This window comes from Psammomys obesus, unplaced genomic scaffold (genome assembly GCF_907164565.1).
Source record: "Psammomys obesus unplaced genomic scaffold, mPsaObe1.curated_primary_1811, whole genome shotgun sequence".
In the NCBI taxonomy this organism is placed as follows: domain Eukaryota; kingdom Metazoa; phylum Chordata; class Mammalia; order Rodentia; family Muridae; genus Psammomys; species Psammomys obesus.
Window position 1 is genome coordinate 3,950,239 of NW_026585643.1, and position 17,683 is coordinate 3,967,921.

At 42.8% G+C, this 17,683-nt stretch overlaps 1 protein-coding gene across 1 annotated transcript in view; it reads left to right on the forward strand.

Moving 5' to 3' along the window:
- Fgf9 (fibroblast growth factor 9) overlaps window positions 1–15,509 on the forward strand; it is a 39,483-nt gene extending 23,974 nt beyond the window's left edge. Inside the window, exon 3 of the mRNA XM_055617119.1 lies at window positions 12,342–15,509. Within this exon, the coding sequence (XP_055473094.1) occupies window positions 12,342–12,587 (246 nt within the window). The 3' untranslated portion in view covers window positions 12,588–15,509. The remainder of the gene's footprint in view (window positions 1–12,341) is intronic.
- The last annotated feature ends 2,174 nt before the right edge of the window (window positions 15,510–17,683 follow it).

Consider the following 17,683-nt stretch of genomic DNA (forward strand, 5'->3'; position numbering starts at 1 on the left):
AGGAGGAGGAGGAGGAGGAGGAGGAGGAGGAGGAGGAGGAGGAGGAGAAGGAAATTAGGCTGAGCAAGCCACGAGGAGCAACCAGTGAGCAGCATCCCTTCATGGTCTCTGCATTAATTCCTGTCTCCAGGTTCCTGCCCTGCCTGCCTTCAATGATGAACTGTGATACAGAAGTGTAAGGGAATAACCACTCCCTCCAAACAAAACAAAACAAACAAACAAAAAAAAAAAACCTCCCAGAAACAAAACCTAGTGACTAGTTAGTCATGGTAGTCCCAGTTAGAGCTGGAAATAAGCTTAGTTACACTGTAGAAGACAGAGGGGTCCCATGAGAATTAGACACAGTCCTGTATGTGTGGAGAAGAGAACAGCCATGTATATGGCACAAAGCAAGGCTGGGCAGAAGGATGAGGGTCCAGAGGAGTCTGGACTGACTGAGCACCGTGAGCACCAGCAGTTGGGAGCCAAGAAGCAGGCAGAGTACCAGGGTAAGGCTCCCTTTCCTTCTAGTCTGAGGAGGGTCCTCCATGCATATGAATGGGATGGTGGTACCAGTGGTGCCCAAGATCCAGTTAGAGGTGCTGGAGAAATGTAAGAGTCTCATGGAGACACTGCAGAGTGACTAGGCTCCCTGGCATGGTCGGATCTCTTTGGTAGAGCCTTTTCTTTGCCTTGTGCAGACACCGTACATCTACATATTGCTAATCTTTTGCTGTCTCAGGGTGTAAGTTCTCCTAGGCAGTTCATGTTGCAGGGAGAGTCCAAAGACAGCTCCTTTCAGAGCCATGTTCCTTGAGGTCAGTGTGGGGAAGAAGACAGAAAATTCAAGGAAAGCCCCAGCAATAAAAGGTGCTTATCCTCCAAGTGGCTTCCAGGGAGACATCTGGGGTTCATCTTATGACAAAGTGACTGCCTCCTCTCTGCCTTTGGCTCATCTCTGAAGTAGCAGCCCTGTCCTCCAGATTGCTTGTAGCCAGCACTTCTGGGGTGCCGCCCATCTCCCTCCAATGAGAACCCAAAGTGCTGCATTTTATTTGGTTTATTTGTCTCTCTTCTAGCCCCTTGGAAGTTTCCCTTTATTTCTTATTCAATATATCCTTTAAGTGTTATCATGAATAGCATCCTGATGTTCCTAAGACTCAATCATTGGAGTCTTAGACTCATGGAGCTCTTCCAGGGCTGAGGTCCATGTGTGTAGAGCTCATGCCTAGCATTCTGGGAGGCACTGGCTTCCATCCCTGCTACTGGGGTTGGGTGGGGATGATAGAAAAAGAGCTTTAGAAATTTCTTTGTACAATGCCCCTATTTTACAGAGAAATAAAATGAAATCTCATTGGTTAGCAACGGGAGAGCATGTTTCTAGAAGGCACATGCTTCTACTGGGAAAATTCTGTGTAGTTTTTCAGTTCTTCAGAATTTATCTTTGGGCTTACATTGTCATTAGATCCACTGATCTTTCAAGCCCTTTCCTTTTATTTCTGCAAACTGTGTGCTGACTTTAAACTGCTTTGTTTATCTTGGAAAGCCTCTTCATTTTTCATTTTTTGAGTCTACCTCCCAGCAAACTATCTGATGATTATCACAGAAACTGAGTAGTTGTTGGATTCATCTGTCTTTGTCTGGTGTCCTCCTTGAATCTGTCTTTCTTTTACTTACCTCTCAGCCTCTTAGCTTTGTTTTTCTTCATTGTCTGTCAACCTGGCCCTTCAAGGGCATCTGTCCTCAGTTCTCACCAGAGGACATTTCATTGATGTATTTATAGCTTTTACGTATCTTTTGTGTGTGTTTTAAGTGGTCATTGAATGATGTCATTACTCATACCAGGTGTAGTCTGCAGTGAAAAATGTGTCCTATGATTTGTTTTTCAACTTAGTGTTCTAAGATCTTAAAGGAAATTTGATCAACTTTTTGTATAGGTGTGTTTATAGAAGAATTAGATTCATGTCAGCTGTGCATTAGCACAAGTCTAAATGTTCCCTAAAGCAAAAAGCAAACTTTCTAAATTCATATTCTATTCTGTGCAGAGCAAGGTTCTCTCTCCCCGCCCCTGTGGGAATACCTCTTTGAAAATGTACAGAAAGTTTATGAGCTGTGTGATTTGCTCAAACAAAGATTCACTTCTGTAAGCAGCTCCTAAGGAACAATCTCACTCGTCCTACTTGGCAGAGCAGATCTGTCCTTGGCAGCTTATTTATTGCCACATGGCGGATGGGCATGACACATGGAAGATGTGTGTGTGTGTGTGTGTGTGTGCATTCAGTGTCTCTGTCTACCTGTGTCTGTGTGTGTGTGTGTGTGTGTGTGTGTGTGTGTCTAGATTCAAACTAGGTCCTTGATTGCTTCCTGAATACTGAAGTAACTTGATTTTGAGGAGAAGGTGTTTTTGTTTTTACGGTTTTAAACATTTTTATAAAATGTATTTTGATCATAGTCTTTCCCCTCCCCCATGTCTTCCTAGATCCTACAGACCTCCATACCTCTTTCTCTCTCTACTCCTCCCAGAAAAACAAAAAAGCAAAGCAAAACAAAACCCCACGAAACAAAAAACAGTAAACCATAGGAAAAAAAAAAGATAAAAGAAAAGAAAAAAAAAAAAAAGCCTAACCAAACCAAACCAACCAACCAACCAACCAAACAAACAAACAAAAAAAAAACACTAAAAAAATCATGGAGCCTGTTTTGTGTTGGAAAACTATGTTTTTACATACCCAGTTTCACTCCAGTGGAGGAAACTGCTTTCCCTCTCCCAGCAGGTACCAGTTGCAAATAGCTTCTTTTTCAAGGGTGGAACTCATGCTTGCTTCTCTGGAAAGTTTTACTTTGGAAAGTACAAGCGTTTGTTTCCCTTTTTCTTTTTCTAGATGTGGGAGGAATGTAGAGAGCACAGTAGTTATTAATTTCATATATATCTTATAGAATTAAAATGCATGTTAACATTTAAAGTTATATTTAAATTTATTACTTAATTAAACGTTTTTGAAATGGGAATCTCACTGTGTTGTCTAGGCTGGCCTCAAACTCTTGGGCATAAGCCGTGCTTTCCCCTCAGTTTCCCAAGTAGCTGTCATTATAGGTGTAAAGCCACCATTCTTGGCTTAAATTTATGTTTTAATCAATGTGTAAGAACATAAACATTCTACATATTTAAGGAGAACCATGAATACATTGTGTACTATCTTTTTTTTTTTTTTCCGTGTTTTTGAGGTTAAAACAGGGGCTTTTCCCCTGCTAAGTAGGCTCTTTACCATAAGGCTTTTTCTCCAGACTGCTGTGCCATGCTTAAATCAGGTTCGACGCATTCGTTGCAAACACGTATGATGCCAGCCTTCTTCGGAAGCACCATGCCCTTCCCATCTTGCTGTTTGCAGTGTTCAGTGTATCCTGACTATCTGCCTCCTGACTGCATGTAGCCGTCCTCCTACCTCTCTGTGACATGTACACATTGGTCAGCCATTTCCTCTTCTTCCTTTCCTCATCTATTCCTGATACAGTTTCACAAGGCAGAAGAAAAATTTGCCCATTTATATTGACCTGGATACAACCAACTCTACTGTTCCCAGAATTCTAGAAGTGATAGAGATGGTTAAGAATGTGAAACCCAGGCAAGTCCATCCAGAATGGTGGGGAATTCAAAGAGGTTTTGAAGCCCAGCACGGTAGTATACGCCTGTAATCCCAGTACTCAGGGAGGCAGAGGCAGGTGGATTGTTGTGAGTTCAAGGCCAGCCTGGTCTACAAAGCAAGTCCTGGCCAGCCAAGGCTACACAGAGAAACCCTGTCTCGAAAACAAAAACAAAGAGAGGAAAGAAAAAAAAAAAAGAAAATGAAGAGGTTTTGAGAAGCAGAGCTTAAGGTGAGGAGCGTGTTGTGAGCATGGGGGTGGGGTGGATCTGAACAGGAGCATCGAACAGCTTAAGAGAAGGTGCCCTCCCACTCTTCTTTCTATCTAGTTGGGGACTTCTCCCAGGAGAGAACAGTTAAAAGACCTGGCTTCTTATTAATGGTCTTTTAGTCATTATATTTAATAGCCCTGGTCCTTGCAACAGCTCCCATTAAGGCTTTACTGCTGTATTATTAATGAGAAAGAGTCATTGTGGTTAAGGGAGGTTTAACTACCTCGACTGTAACAAACAGTAGATATGAGAATGAATGACTCCGGCAAAGTCATTAACTCCGGAAATGTTCAGGAGCTTTGCAATTAAGTCCTTGTCATGTGTTTCTCTGCTCTGGCGTTTATATCCTAGCAGCCAGCTGTTTAAGCGACGATGGCGTTGAGTAAACGCAGCCATTTACATAGCGTGGTTAACATTCCTGTGGAAGTCATGTTTTAAAACAGCACCATACAAGCCTGTATATTTGCAACAAGAACTATTATTCTGTTTCACATATTGTAACATCTCTAATTTATTTTTCTTCTTTTAAAGGAGGCACAGATTCAAATTGAGCATACTAATGGCTGTGTGGATTACTTGTTTTCACATTGTCTAATATTTTAAGTTATCGTCTAGATACATCTGTGTCTCAGAGTGTACTTCGGCATTTTCTGGGCTGTACTGTAATTTTCACTATATTATCTCATACTTTGCTTTAAACAGGAATGGTAAAAGTTTTGAAGTTTTAATTTCAGTTTTTCCCATTGCTCAGAATTTGATGACATGAAATGAAAAGAGGTTTCCATAGCTGCTAACATTCACCAGATTTTGTTCCAAAGCATGGACTTTAGTAGACTTTTGAATTAAATCCACATTCTCCACCCAAGTCTAGTGATAAAATCCAATAGTTCAAAGATAGGTATGCCATAAACAGCTATAGTTAAATAATCTAAAAAAAATTTAAAACATGGAAATACAATAAACCAAGAATTGATCACTTTATAGTGGAATACTCTATAAACTGTCTGCATTGGGGACATGTGGTGAGCTTTAGAACATCTGTGTTCTATAATTCTAAAAAGCGTGCCGTGTATTTGGAGGCCTACACTCCCCTTCTGCACACATGCAAAAAGACAGCTTAATACAATTTTCCCCTAGATTTCCAATTTGCATTTGCTTATCTATTCTTAATTAAATATAATTTGGAATAGAAATACATACCTTAAAATATTTGCCCCAGCTAAGTATTCATCACTTAAAACTGAAGTGTGCTTACAAAGAAATGGACTGTAAATCTTGCTAGTCTGTCTAAAACAAAGATCACACACTGACCTAATCCCCACTGAAAGGGAGAAATCATTTGTGAGCTGTACGTGGCACAGGGAAGATTTTTGTTTTCAGCGACAGTCTTAATTTTGACGGAAAGCTGGTTATCAGGGTGGCATGGCAGGTGTGATCACAGAGGTGCACAGAGGTTGTATAGTTCAATGTTGGCATCACCTCCCTCACTGAACTGAGGTTAAGGAACCCTCTGCTGCATGAGACCGCTGAGCTGACCCCCAGGAAAATGTTGTCTTGAGGCTAGACCGTTTTGAAGTTGAACAAACACCGTCTTTTCTGGGTTGCCCAGAAGGTTACGTGTATATGAACAGCGCCAAGCAGCCTGGGAGGGAAAAAGCCACACCATGTGAGCTGTGCAAATGGTGATGCTGCCTCTTAGCTTTATCTTACATTTTTAAGTCATTTTCCATTGTTTTAAAAGTGTGCAGAGTCTTCTGGACGTGTAGAAATTTGTTCATGTTTTCTGCCTCACTCTTTTCTCTTCCTCCTCCAAAACTGACAGTCTGTGTTCAACATTGTGGAAGAGCAAAGGGACGCACCCGAGGCGCTGAGGCGTTGCTGTGCTCCGCTCCTGAACACAGCCCACTGCCCCTAGCTCTTTTCTCACATCACCTCCTTGGTGCTTGCTGGCACCCCATGTCCCAGAGGTGAACAAAGCTAAGGAACCTCAAGGTTATCAGTGAGAAGTGAGAAGCAGAAAGATCCAGGTCCTAACAGAGCAGTGGCTTGAGTGGGGTTTCTGGAAATGTCTTGCAGCCATGCCTTCACCATGGGAGTGACAAGGGGCTGTGGTCCAGGTGAGGATGTATCACCTCACCTTCAGGCTTACTGCCCCACACGTGTAACTGGAAAGTGGCACAGGCTACATTCCACTTACTCCACTTCTGAGAGGCTCTGATGCTCCCCTAGCTTCAGGGACACCACTGTTTCCACTGAGGGCTTCCCAGCCCTAAGCCCTACTCTCCGGTGGCATCTTTGTTATCACACTGTCTTGGGGTCCTTACTGTAGACTGAGCATTTGTGATAAGCACTGGAAGTTCTTGGGGCCAAAAGTTTTTGGAGTATTTGTAGAATTGTGACCAGGTGAACATTCCTAAGGGGAAAAAAAAATGAAACACCCTGACATATGAAGTTTACTGAATGCTGACATTGAATGTCCCCCAAATTCAGACCTTAGAAGCATTTTGGACTTTCAGTTTAGGGTTGCCTGACCTGGCCTGACTTTTTAAAGATCAGACTGTTGAGACTTGGGGAAGGACATAAATGGCTGTCGGTGTCTCCTCAGTGAGGGAGAGGCCGTGTTAGCTGAGACACGAGGAAAGCCTTCTTCCAGGGTGTGAGTCGGCTCTCAGTGGCTGATGTTCCTGTGTCCATCTCCTGTGTAAGAAAGGCCTCCATGTGGCCAGTATGCCTACAAGGACTGCTCCTGAATCTTGGCTCCCAACATGGAGAATCATTCTATTTTCTTTTAAATTAAAAATTATTTTACAGTATTTGTCCAGAGATATAATTTTCAGTGGAGAGAAAGACCCTTCATCTGAATCCACACTTCCTGTCTTCCCACCCTGTGCTCCCTGCAGCGAAGGCTGAGTATCCAGTCCTGTTTTTTATTTCATTTCATCAATGAAAAGAAATGTTTAGAAATTTTCCTGAATTTGCTTTTAGCCGGGAATTAACTTGCTTGCGAGGAGATGGTTATAAAGTTGGAAGTAAACCCTAAGATAGTGACTGATGGTTTGAACACACTCTTTTGTTGTTTCTCTCAAGGACTTTCATAGAGATGTGTGGGAAATAATGAGGCTCAGGCTGTTTCCTCAGCACAGGGCTGGCTGCATTTGTCTAGAAGTCCCTTCTGGATTTACAGGCATAGAGAGTGGAAGATTGCTCTTCGCCATGCGCTCTGGCAAGGCTGAGCTTCCTTGGGGTGGGCCAGTGGGAGCAGCCCATGTGTGGGGGTACTATGGATGAGGCTTTGCTGTCTGCAGTCCATGTCCCTGTGAGCCCAGGACGAGTGGGCTGACCCTCTTCTTCTGCTTTCCCTGTGTCCACTTACATAACACACCCCAGGGCACAGGGGTGCTTGCTCAGTGGTAGAGTACTTGCATATATATGTAAAAGGGCCAAAATTAGATTCTATACATCAGACAACCCAAATAAACAAAACAGAAGCAAACAACACCAGCATCCTTGCTGATGCTCTTCGGCCACTATGAGGAAGCTGGTAGGACCTTTTCAAGGATGTGTTAGGCCTCCTGGTAAAGAAAGAGAGGAGAGGGCAGTAAGGGGGCTCAATGGGTAAAGGCACTTGCTACCAAGACTGACCACTTGAGTTCAGTCTCCAGGAACCACGTGGTGGAAGGTGAGAATGCAAATTATTTTCTGACCTCTACACAAGGACCGTGGCCCCCCCCCTTCAAGAAATGCAAATGAAAAAACAAAAAGAGATGAGGCAAAGTATGCCATATGTTGAACTGTTGGTTCATTTTCTAGAATTCTTTTCTTTTTGATTTTGCCTTGACTTTCTGTCCATGGGAGGAGATCCGTCCAGTTGGTTTTTCTGAACTTAGTGTACTAATTCATATGCTTAACAAATGAATGTAAAAAGACATTAGCATTTTGGTGATGTGTAAATGGTGCTGAGTTCTGAATGACAGGAACAGAAGAGTATTAAATGCCCTTATCTTTTCAGTGGCAGCTGTCCCTCAGGGTCTGTGGGGGTGAGTTCTAGGATCCCCGTGACAGGCCCCCTGAACATGCCCATGTTCAGGTCTCTTACCTAAAACACCACAGCACTGCACAGAAACCACACGTAGTTTCCCGAAGATCATCTCAGCATAATTCGTCACCCTGAAAGCAGTGGGAGTACTCTAGAAACATCTATTGTAACATGTTTGGCCCTCACGCACCTGCTACTCGAAATAACTTCATTCTGCCATTGGTTGGATATGTGGCCGTGGAGCCTGGGGCCTGGTTTATTATTTATTTATTTTACTTAGTCAAGGTGCCAAGTGGACAAGAGCAAAGCAATGATTTCTTTTTAAAATTTTTTTCTTTATTAATTATACTTTATTCACTTTGTATCCCCCCTGTGGTTCCCTCCCTCCTCCTGTCCCAATCCCTCCCTTCCTCCACCCTCTGCATTCATGCCCCTCCCCAAGTCCACTGATAGGGGAGGTCTTCTTTTCCTTCCTTCTGATCCTAGTCAATTAGGTCTCATCAGGACTGGCTGCATTGTCTTCTTCTGTGGCCTGGTAATGCTGCTTCCCCCTCAGGGGGAGGTAATTAAAGAGCAGGCCAATCAGTTCATGTCAGAGACAGTCTCTGTTCCTATTACAATGGAACCCACTTGGATACTGAACTGCCATGGGCTACCTTTGTGCAGGGGTCTTAGGTTATCTCCATGCATAGGCCTTGGTTGGAGTATCAGTCTCAGGAAAGACCCCTGTGCTCAGATTTTTTGGTTCTGTTGCTCTCTTTGTGGATTTCCTGTCCTCTCCAGATCTTACTGTTTCCCACTTCTTTCATAAGATTCTCTGCACTCTGCCCAAAGGTTGCCCATAAATCTCAGCAAAAGTGATGGTTTTTAAAAGTCACCTTTTTCCTATTTGTAATGATGGAAACAATAACAGCAACAAAAAATGCACCTAGAACTTAAGCCTTTAGAAGAACGATTTATTCCTGTTCATCTTGTGTCTCTCCTCCGTGTTGGACTTGGTCTCCCATCTGGCCTTGTGTTTTAGAGCTGGTTCTGAAGACATCTTTGTGATGACAGTTTTGTCCAAGGGAATATTCATAGGGTACCTTGAGGCCACGAGGTGACTGTGGTTGCATACTTTCATGGAGGCTTGCTCTTCGGCCTCTTGCTGATTTTCTTCTTGTGTGTGCATCTGTTGATTTAGTGAGAGTAGCAGCTAGCTAATTCCAGGTACCAGAGTATGGCCACAGGGAGAGTCTGAAGGCCATCACTGATGTTCTTCACATTTGTGGTATTGCATCTGGAGGAGGATGCAGCCAGGACTGGCCCCACTTTCCCTCATTTCACCAACTTTCCCATTGGTCAACAACCAGCAGGTGTCCAGCAGAAAGGATGTAAGAGCACCCTTAGTCTTTAGTTTTACAATAACTAACTAGGAAGGTATTGATTTTAAAGGCTTCAACTGAGTGGCGATATGACCAGGGGTAGATGGTCCCCTTTCCCCTGTTTACCAGCCCCCCTGTTCACCAGCCCAGAGTGTGTTTGCGGCTAGGGGATGTGATGGGCATATTATTTCTGCCCATGTGACGTGATCTCCACACTGTGCGGTGCAGAAGGGACTGTGATTTTCTGGGGCTCTGGGAGAGAGGAAGGAGAAGGTATTTAGGAAGTCAGAGCTTTATCTAACAGTGGGGATGTAAAACTGAGGCTAGCACTTCTGTTGGCATCTCTGTGCTCTGGGCGTGGCTTTTGAAATAAGGAGTACTTCTCCAGTTAATTCAAGAACCAGGGGGCTAGAGGATTTGTTTTCACTCTACTGTGTTTGGAAATATTCTGTCAGTCAAGACAGAAACTCTGGGCATCCCTCCTGACCCACGGGCTGCATATGTGCATCCCCAAATCACCATGGATGGAAAACCCTCGGCACACATAGGTACTCTAGTCAAACACTTGCTAATAACAAAGAAATTTAAAGCAGGTCTTTGGCCTGGATGTAAGGATGAAACCAGTCTGCATGCTCCTGAGGTGGTGTGCTCACTGACATTCACACGAATACAGAAACCTTGACGGGTGTCTGACGTGCTGATAGAGTGCTTTCAGTGCCTTCCACAGTTGACTGTGATTTTGGTTTTATAATCGTCAGAGCTGAGGGCATTGCTTTGCATAAATATATCTATAAAAATGTCAGAAATATGTCTAGATCATTTTAGAAATTGCTGGCAATTATATTCTAACCTCAACCCAAGATGTATTTTTTTTTTTAAAGTAAAACTCGAGTCAGAAACTCAGGTTTTTATGGAACTCAAATATTTTTTAAAATCAAACATTCTAACATAATAAAATCCAAAGATTTTCTAATTTGAAAAACTTACGTGTTAAAGTGGAAAATATTAAAGTCTTCGTTTCTCATAATGAAATGGTTTTGTTTTTATGAGAGCAGAAAAGTTTTTATGTATGGTGAAAACATGACAATTGATTGGACTTAACAGTCTCCAGTCTGAGCCAAGCTGCTTCAGGCAATGCTGGTTGGCTCTGTGCAGCTGAGAGCATGAGCAGTACGGAACACGCATGACGCATTGTTCGGAGCATGGCTGCAGTGAGGCCCTGTGAGGCAACATGGGAATGTGCTTGCCGCCAGAAGCACCTCAGATTAATTTTGAATCTCAGTGTCAATTAGTTTTGGTTGCTGCACATTTGGAGACATTACATAGTTGTCAGTTCTGTTTGTGGCCCCCACGTTCAGTTGCGTGATCCCACATGGGACCACACCCCACAGTTTAGGAAGCTGTGTCTTCAGTGATTCAGTGATGCAGGAGGATGTGGTGGATTCTGTGCACACACCCCACTTTTACGTAAGGAGACTGGAACACCCACAGATTTTGTGGGGCGTCTTAAAGCCAATCCTTTGAGTATTCCCAGGTGCCATGGATATTTTTAAAATGTACATTGAGAATGCTCTGCTTTAGAAATCTCCCAGGGATTGTTTGTTAGTTTGTTTGATTGCCAAGACAGGCTTTCTCTGTGTGGTCCTGGTTGTCCTGGAACTGACTCAATAGACCAGGCTGGACTTGAACTCAGAGATCCTTCTGCGTATGCCTACCGAGTGGCAGGCCTGCACTGCCGCTGCCCAGCTCTCGCAGGGATTTTTAAAGAACAGCCATTTTGTGAGTTTTGAGATCAGAATTCTGAAGGGTAGAAGCTCACACAGCCCCCGGGTGGAGGACACGCCTCAGGAGAGCGCGTGTGCTTTGCAGCTTGAGTGTACAGGCTTCAGGGTGTGATCCACGCAACAGGGTGCTTCAAGATGCCACTCACCGCTGACATTGCCAGTGTCACTGCATATAGCAAGTAGCCTATAGAAATCCGTTGACGTGAGATGCTTCTCAGAGCCTCTGCGTGGGCAGATGTCCCCGGGGAGGTCCCCATCCAAATGCTGAAAATGAGGACGGCCCAGTGGACCAGTTGTCCCGTGAATGCAGTGTCACAGAACACTCCTAGAACCTATCTGGACACCCTGAGCCGATTAGTGTTTTTGTGGTAAATCTTACATTCATCAAGGTGCTGCCTTTTCTTGACTTCATCCGTGACATTTCTACTTTGAATAGCTAGATTGTGGGGGAAAAAAAAAACCCTAATGAATATTGTCTAAAAGAAAAGTCAGTATTTTGATTTTCTCCCATTCCCCAAATTGTTTAGAATCTTTTGTGCTTTAGCCATCTTGAATAAGATATTCAAATGTCCTTAACTTGATGGAGTTAAAAACAGTTTTTGCAAAACGAATTGAAGCAGTTAAAAGTGGATTTTTTTTTTTTTTCATTTTTGGTGGTAAACAAGTCCAAAAAATTCATCTGATAGTGAAAATATAAAATCTAGTGTGAAGCCTTACAGCTTCTACTCTGACAGTAAATGCAACTGTATACAAGTTCATTGAACCGTGTAGTTTTTGATTAGTGTTAATTTCCATTGTGCCTCTTTTTACTTGCAACTTTTTTTTCTAAATAATGAAGTTTAAAATAAAAAAATGATTTTCTTATTAGGCTTATATGGTTCAAACATCCTTCATTTGGAAGTCTGAACTCTGAAATGTCCCCACATTTAAACCTTTTTCAGCACTAATATGATGTCACAAGTGGAAAATTCCATATTATGAGAATTTTAATGAAAACATATGATGCAAGATTGCCTCTGGGCTATTTGTAGAAGGTATATTTGAAACATAAGTGGATTTTGTGCTTAGGTATGGGTCCCCTATCCTAGATACCTTATTACGCATATGCAGATAGCCCCGAATTTGAAAAAAGTCATTTAAAAGTATTCTGATCGAAGCGTTTTTGAGTAATGGGGACTCAACTTGTGTAACAATGGGAATATTGCTTTTTAATGAGGCAGCTACATTTTGCAACGTATTTATTTCCTTTCTTCTTTTTTTGACAGGAAAAACTAACTCAAGAGTGTGTCTTCAGAGAACAGTTTGAAGAGAACTGGTACAACACCTACTCTTCCAACCTGTATAAACACGTGGACACCGGAAGGAGATACTATGTTGCGTTAAATAAGGATGGGACTCCAAGAGAAGGGACCAGGACTAAACGGCACCAGAAATTCACACATTTTTTACCTAGACCAGTGGACCCTGACAAAGTACCTGAACTATATAAGGATATTCTAAGCCAAAGTTGACAAAGACAGTGTCTTCACTTGAGCCCTTAAAACATAACCACTATAAATGCTTTCATGCGGTGGGTTCTTATTGATTAGCAGTGCCGTCACCTCAGCTCCACTGTTGCCAAACTTTGTCGCATGCATATGTATGATGGAGGCTTGGATGGGGACTTGCTGATTTGCTCTGCACTTACTGGCTGGTCCTCCTGGAGGGCTGCCTGGGGCCACTTGCTCGATTTATTGTGAAAGCAGGGGAGAGAGGCTGCGTGAGAGGGTGCGAGTGCGTGAGTGGGTGAGTAGAGGGGGACAGCAGCGCGCCAAGAGGACGACGGCCTGATGCATGCTGGGAAATAGACACGCTTTTACATTTTTGATCAGTTGAACTTCATCCTATATCAGCACAGCTGCCATACTTCAACTCATCAGGATTTTTGGCTGGTGGCCTGCTCAAGGGAACACTGCCTTTCCACAGGCGTGGAGGGCGCAGTCTCACTTAAAAGACTATCAGTTCATTCTCGCTGGTATCATAGCCCAGTGAACTTAAAGCAAAGACCTCTTAGTTTAACAGAAATAAAAAAAGAAAGAAAAAAGAAAAGAAAAAAGAAAAAAAAAACAAGAAAAAAGAAAACAAGAGAAAAAGGTTAAATTTATTTATAGAAATTCCAAAGGCAACATTTTATTTATTTTATATATTTATTTATTATATAGAGTTTATTTTTAATGAAATATGTACAGGCCAGATAGGCATTTTGGAAGCTTTAGGCTCTGTAGGCATTAAATGGCAAAGTCTGCTACGAACCTGTGGTAACTTCAAGTAGGTATATGAGAAATTCTAATGGCCCTAATGTACTAAAGGCGACAATCTATTTTGTGCCCATATTATTATTGTAAACTTCTGCACATCGCTCATGACACTGAGTATTCACTCTTCAGACTGCTTGTTTCATAGCTTACCCCAGAGGATTAAAGATAAACTGGGTCTCAACCCTTATTCCGTGTCTGTAATTTTCCTCTCCCGTGACGCAGTCTCTCGGTGTAGCGGGCGGTTGGAAGACGTGAGGGTTGGTGTGTGTCGTGTTTTAATCTGTGGCAGAGCGTACCAAAGCTAAGCATGACTGTGCTCTTTAACTCGGCCCACCTCCATGACGACATCAGACATGGCGCTGATTTAAAGTCCCTAAGGGAGAGGAAAAAGTTTACCTAGCTCTTCTCCTCCTCCTCTTTTCCTTCTTCTCCTCCTTCTCTTCTTTTTCTTTCTTTCTTTTTTTTTTTTTGAGGCAAAAATCAGATGAACAGGATCATTCTTGTAAACTTTTTATTTGTGTCTTGGCTATCAAATATGGAATTATACAAGGACCCTAGGGCTCATTATAACATCTTTTATGGAGATTGCATTTGGTGTGAACTGTCATAATTATATGGGGCTAGTACCCTTCAAGTAAAACTTGCAAAATGAAACCAATAAATCTTTATCAGTCATGATATTAGAGGGGTACTGTACTCATTGCCTGTGCTTTCTTTTCTGATTTGGTCTTCAAGAGTGCTCAGAGAACAGGTTACTGTACAGAACACTGTTTACAAAATCTTTTATAACATTTGATGCTGAAAAGCTCAAGAATACATATTTATTTGATAGTAAAAATTCTCCTATTGGGCAAAGGGAGATCATTTATTTCTTACTATATACTAAGGTGAAAAGAGCCAAATTCTTGAAGCAATATTTAAGAAACATTATCACTTTCTATCCAGTTAAAATTGGGAAATTAAAAGTGACAGTTAAAAAAAAATGTATTTGAATTTCTGCAGCTAACTTTAAGATGCAATATTCTGGCCTTGTTTTGCTCGGATGCACATTCACGATGGGAAATGAAAGCATGTCACTGGCAAGCTAACACTGTTGTGAGCTAGTGTGCCTGATCTCCTGTTGTGAGCAAATCCACACAGCCCTCTATGGTCCACGCTGGAGCGCTTGGGGATGTGCCCGGCTGAGGAGCATCAGCGAAGAGCTGGAGCCTTGTGTTTGGAATTGAAAGATGCCTTAGAGAGAGGAACCAGACTATGTCTGTGATGTAGTTGGAAGGATAAAGATCAGAATGTCTTCTTTTCCCCCTTCAGTTTCTAAACAGGAGCTGTGTTGAATTTTGAGCAGTGTTCTTATTTGTTATTTAACACTTTGCTGCTAAGATGTATACATATTTAGACTTCTGTTTTTCCAGAAGGATATATTTTGTTTCATTTTATTTTTCCTGAAAAACACTCAACATTGGCCCACAGGAAAGAATTAGGTTCATAGAATGTCATAGCTATAATATCTGAAGAAATATAGCCAAAAAAAAATCATTAAATATTAGGGGTTCCAAAAAGTCATCCCCAGAAGAATGAAAAAGAATTGTGCAAGAACTAAAAGTTTTCACACATTCCCAGCAAATGCTACTTTAATATCTACTTTTGGACTTTGTTTTGGTACTTTTTTGTTTGAAACAACAACAAAATGTCTGCTTTTGGTAACCAGTACAATAAACTGTAATGGTCTGTAAATAAATAAGTATTGATGTATGCAATTTATGTAAATAGGAATTCTGGGAGAGAAGATGGCTCAGGGTTTCTGTGTGTCACCCTGAGAAGTAGACGGATCATTCTCAGCCCTTGGGTTTGCATCCGGGTCAGTTCCTACTATAAGAGCTGCAAAGCCTGTTGGATGGCAGCCCCAAGCCACTGTGGGCTGGGCTATTCCAGCTCACAGGCAGATGCTCGGATAGCCCAGCCGCTCTCTTGTTGGTGCCAACACCATCATGGTCAAAGACTTAGCCAGGGTGGACTGAACCACCTTCCCATCTGTCATGCAAATGTCCCCAAGCAGTGTTGAAGGACATGCCAGGTCAGCGTTGGAGCCTGCCCTGCCAGGTCCTGTTTTATTCAGTGGGTGGTATTTTCACTAGTTCATCTCATTAACACCACAATATTGTGTTATTTACTTGATAATCTGTATTTGTAATGGAAAAAAAAACCATACAGGATTATGAACTTTGTGTAAATACATAATTACAGACTTTGGAAAACTGGTAGTTTTTACTTGATGTCCATTTTGGAGGTACTTCAGATTCTCTGCCTACGTGAACTAGTGAGATTTAAAAACCAGTCTCTTTGCCTTTCTGTCTTGCCTGTGCAGTGAAAATGAACGGAAGGGCTGGGCGAGTGTGGAGGATGGGGGAGGAACAAACACATTCACTTTTTTCCCCCTCCTGTGAGCATTCAGTGAAACAGCCAGGAATCTTCTGGGACAAAGATTTATGAACTTGAAGGGAGCACAGGCAGCATGTTTGCACGCTGTTTTTGTGGATGGATTAATGGACAATGGTGATTGTCCGAGGTCAGATTCTGTTTGCTGCATCACTTGACCTTGAAATGTGCCAAATTTAGATGCATAGTCTGTGGTCACGTGCACGAAAGAGCAATGAAGTGGTGGAGGTGATGGGCAAAATGCCAGCTGAACTCAAAGGATGTGTGAGCCACCAAGGCCCCTCCAGGATGTGTGTGCCTGTGTGGTCTACACATCTGCGGAGGCTGACATTTTAGTCCTGGAAGTGGGGCGGGGAAGAATTACAGCAGTACACAAGCTTGGCCTTCTTCAGGACGAACCCGAAATCCAGGGATCCAGGCTTGTAGAATGGACGCCGACAACGGAAAGCTTGCTGAAAGATGTCTGAACAGAATCTCATCCTCCACTTAAACACACAAACAAAAACCAGATCAAAACAAATCAGCAAACCTAGAACACTTTTGTGCTTGTCCTTAGGTCTTTAGGGAAGTGTTTGGTGATGCAACCTAATCCCATTAGAAAAGAAACTAGAGGAAAAAAAGAAAAGATTCTGCCATGGTTTCCTCCAGGAAGAATGTGGCAGTGAGCACCCTAACGAGTTATCACCCACTGTCATGGCTGTCAGGCCTCCAGACAGCTGCACCACTCTCGGGTCACACAAGTGTTGGTGAGGCTTCTCGGCTATTTTGGTTAGTAGTGAGGACATTCTAAGAATTCTCTTTGTTCTCCGGCTATGTCTCAGCTTGTATTGTGGAAAGAATTATTAAAATTTAACTCAAATTAGGAATACTTACGGCTTATTGACTGTCTGAAAAGCCAGTGGTAAATTGCGGTTGGGGTTGCCCTTTGTCCCCTGTGCTCCCCTGAAATCCTTTAAAATATGTTTGCGGTTATAGTCGGTTCCCATTGCTGTCTGTGGACGTAGGCAGGAAAATTGACCAGCGAGAGCTGAGGAGTTAAAACGATAGGTTGACTAGCGGGAGTGTCTAGAACTCAGGGGCTGGTTTAGCTCGTCACACAGGAAAGGGCAAGCTTTATTGGTAATGTTCATGGCTTAACTTGGAGAGACCTATTTTTTTGAACGTTTATGCAGGCTTTTTCATAGCCATTTTTTTTTTTCTGGGATGTTGCAAAGCATTCTGTAGGCTCCACCTTGCTACTGCCTCTGGCTTTTAGCCCAGACATATGCACAGGGCTGCAAGTGACAGCTTTGTGTGATTTCTGCTGCTTCCTACTAGGGGCTTTTCCTAGTCTGGGAGGCTGGTAGTACGGCTTTCCAGAGGCAAGCAATTCTCCAAATCTTCCTGTATTCTACAGCTGACAAACCCCCCCCCCCCATTATTTCCCTTCCATTTTTCCCCTCACTCTCTTCTCTCCACGCTGTGGAGTGGGCTCCAGTGATGAAGTTGCCAGTGATACCCACAGAGATTAATTGAGAAGACACCATGCTGTAGCACTTGTTCTGAACCCTGGGATGAGGAAGTCGGGACTCTGAACTGTGAAGTGCACGTGACCCAAGACTAAAGGCTCCTGGGAAGGTCAGGTCAAAGGTGAAATATGAGGGTTGAGCAAGGGTTATAGAGGAGGTAGCTGTATGTTCATGTGTGAACTGTTACAAAGGCATCTGTCTGTTGGGAATATGTGTTGAGTTGCTGGGGGCATCTTTTCCTGATAGAACAGTGGCTGAGCTGGAGAGGCTCAGGGGTTTCATCTACCTTGTGGAGGATGAAGAATCTCGGTCTTGCAGCCTGACCTGGACTGACCTCTGGCCCTCAGTCTCAGTGTTAACTTGCTA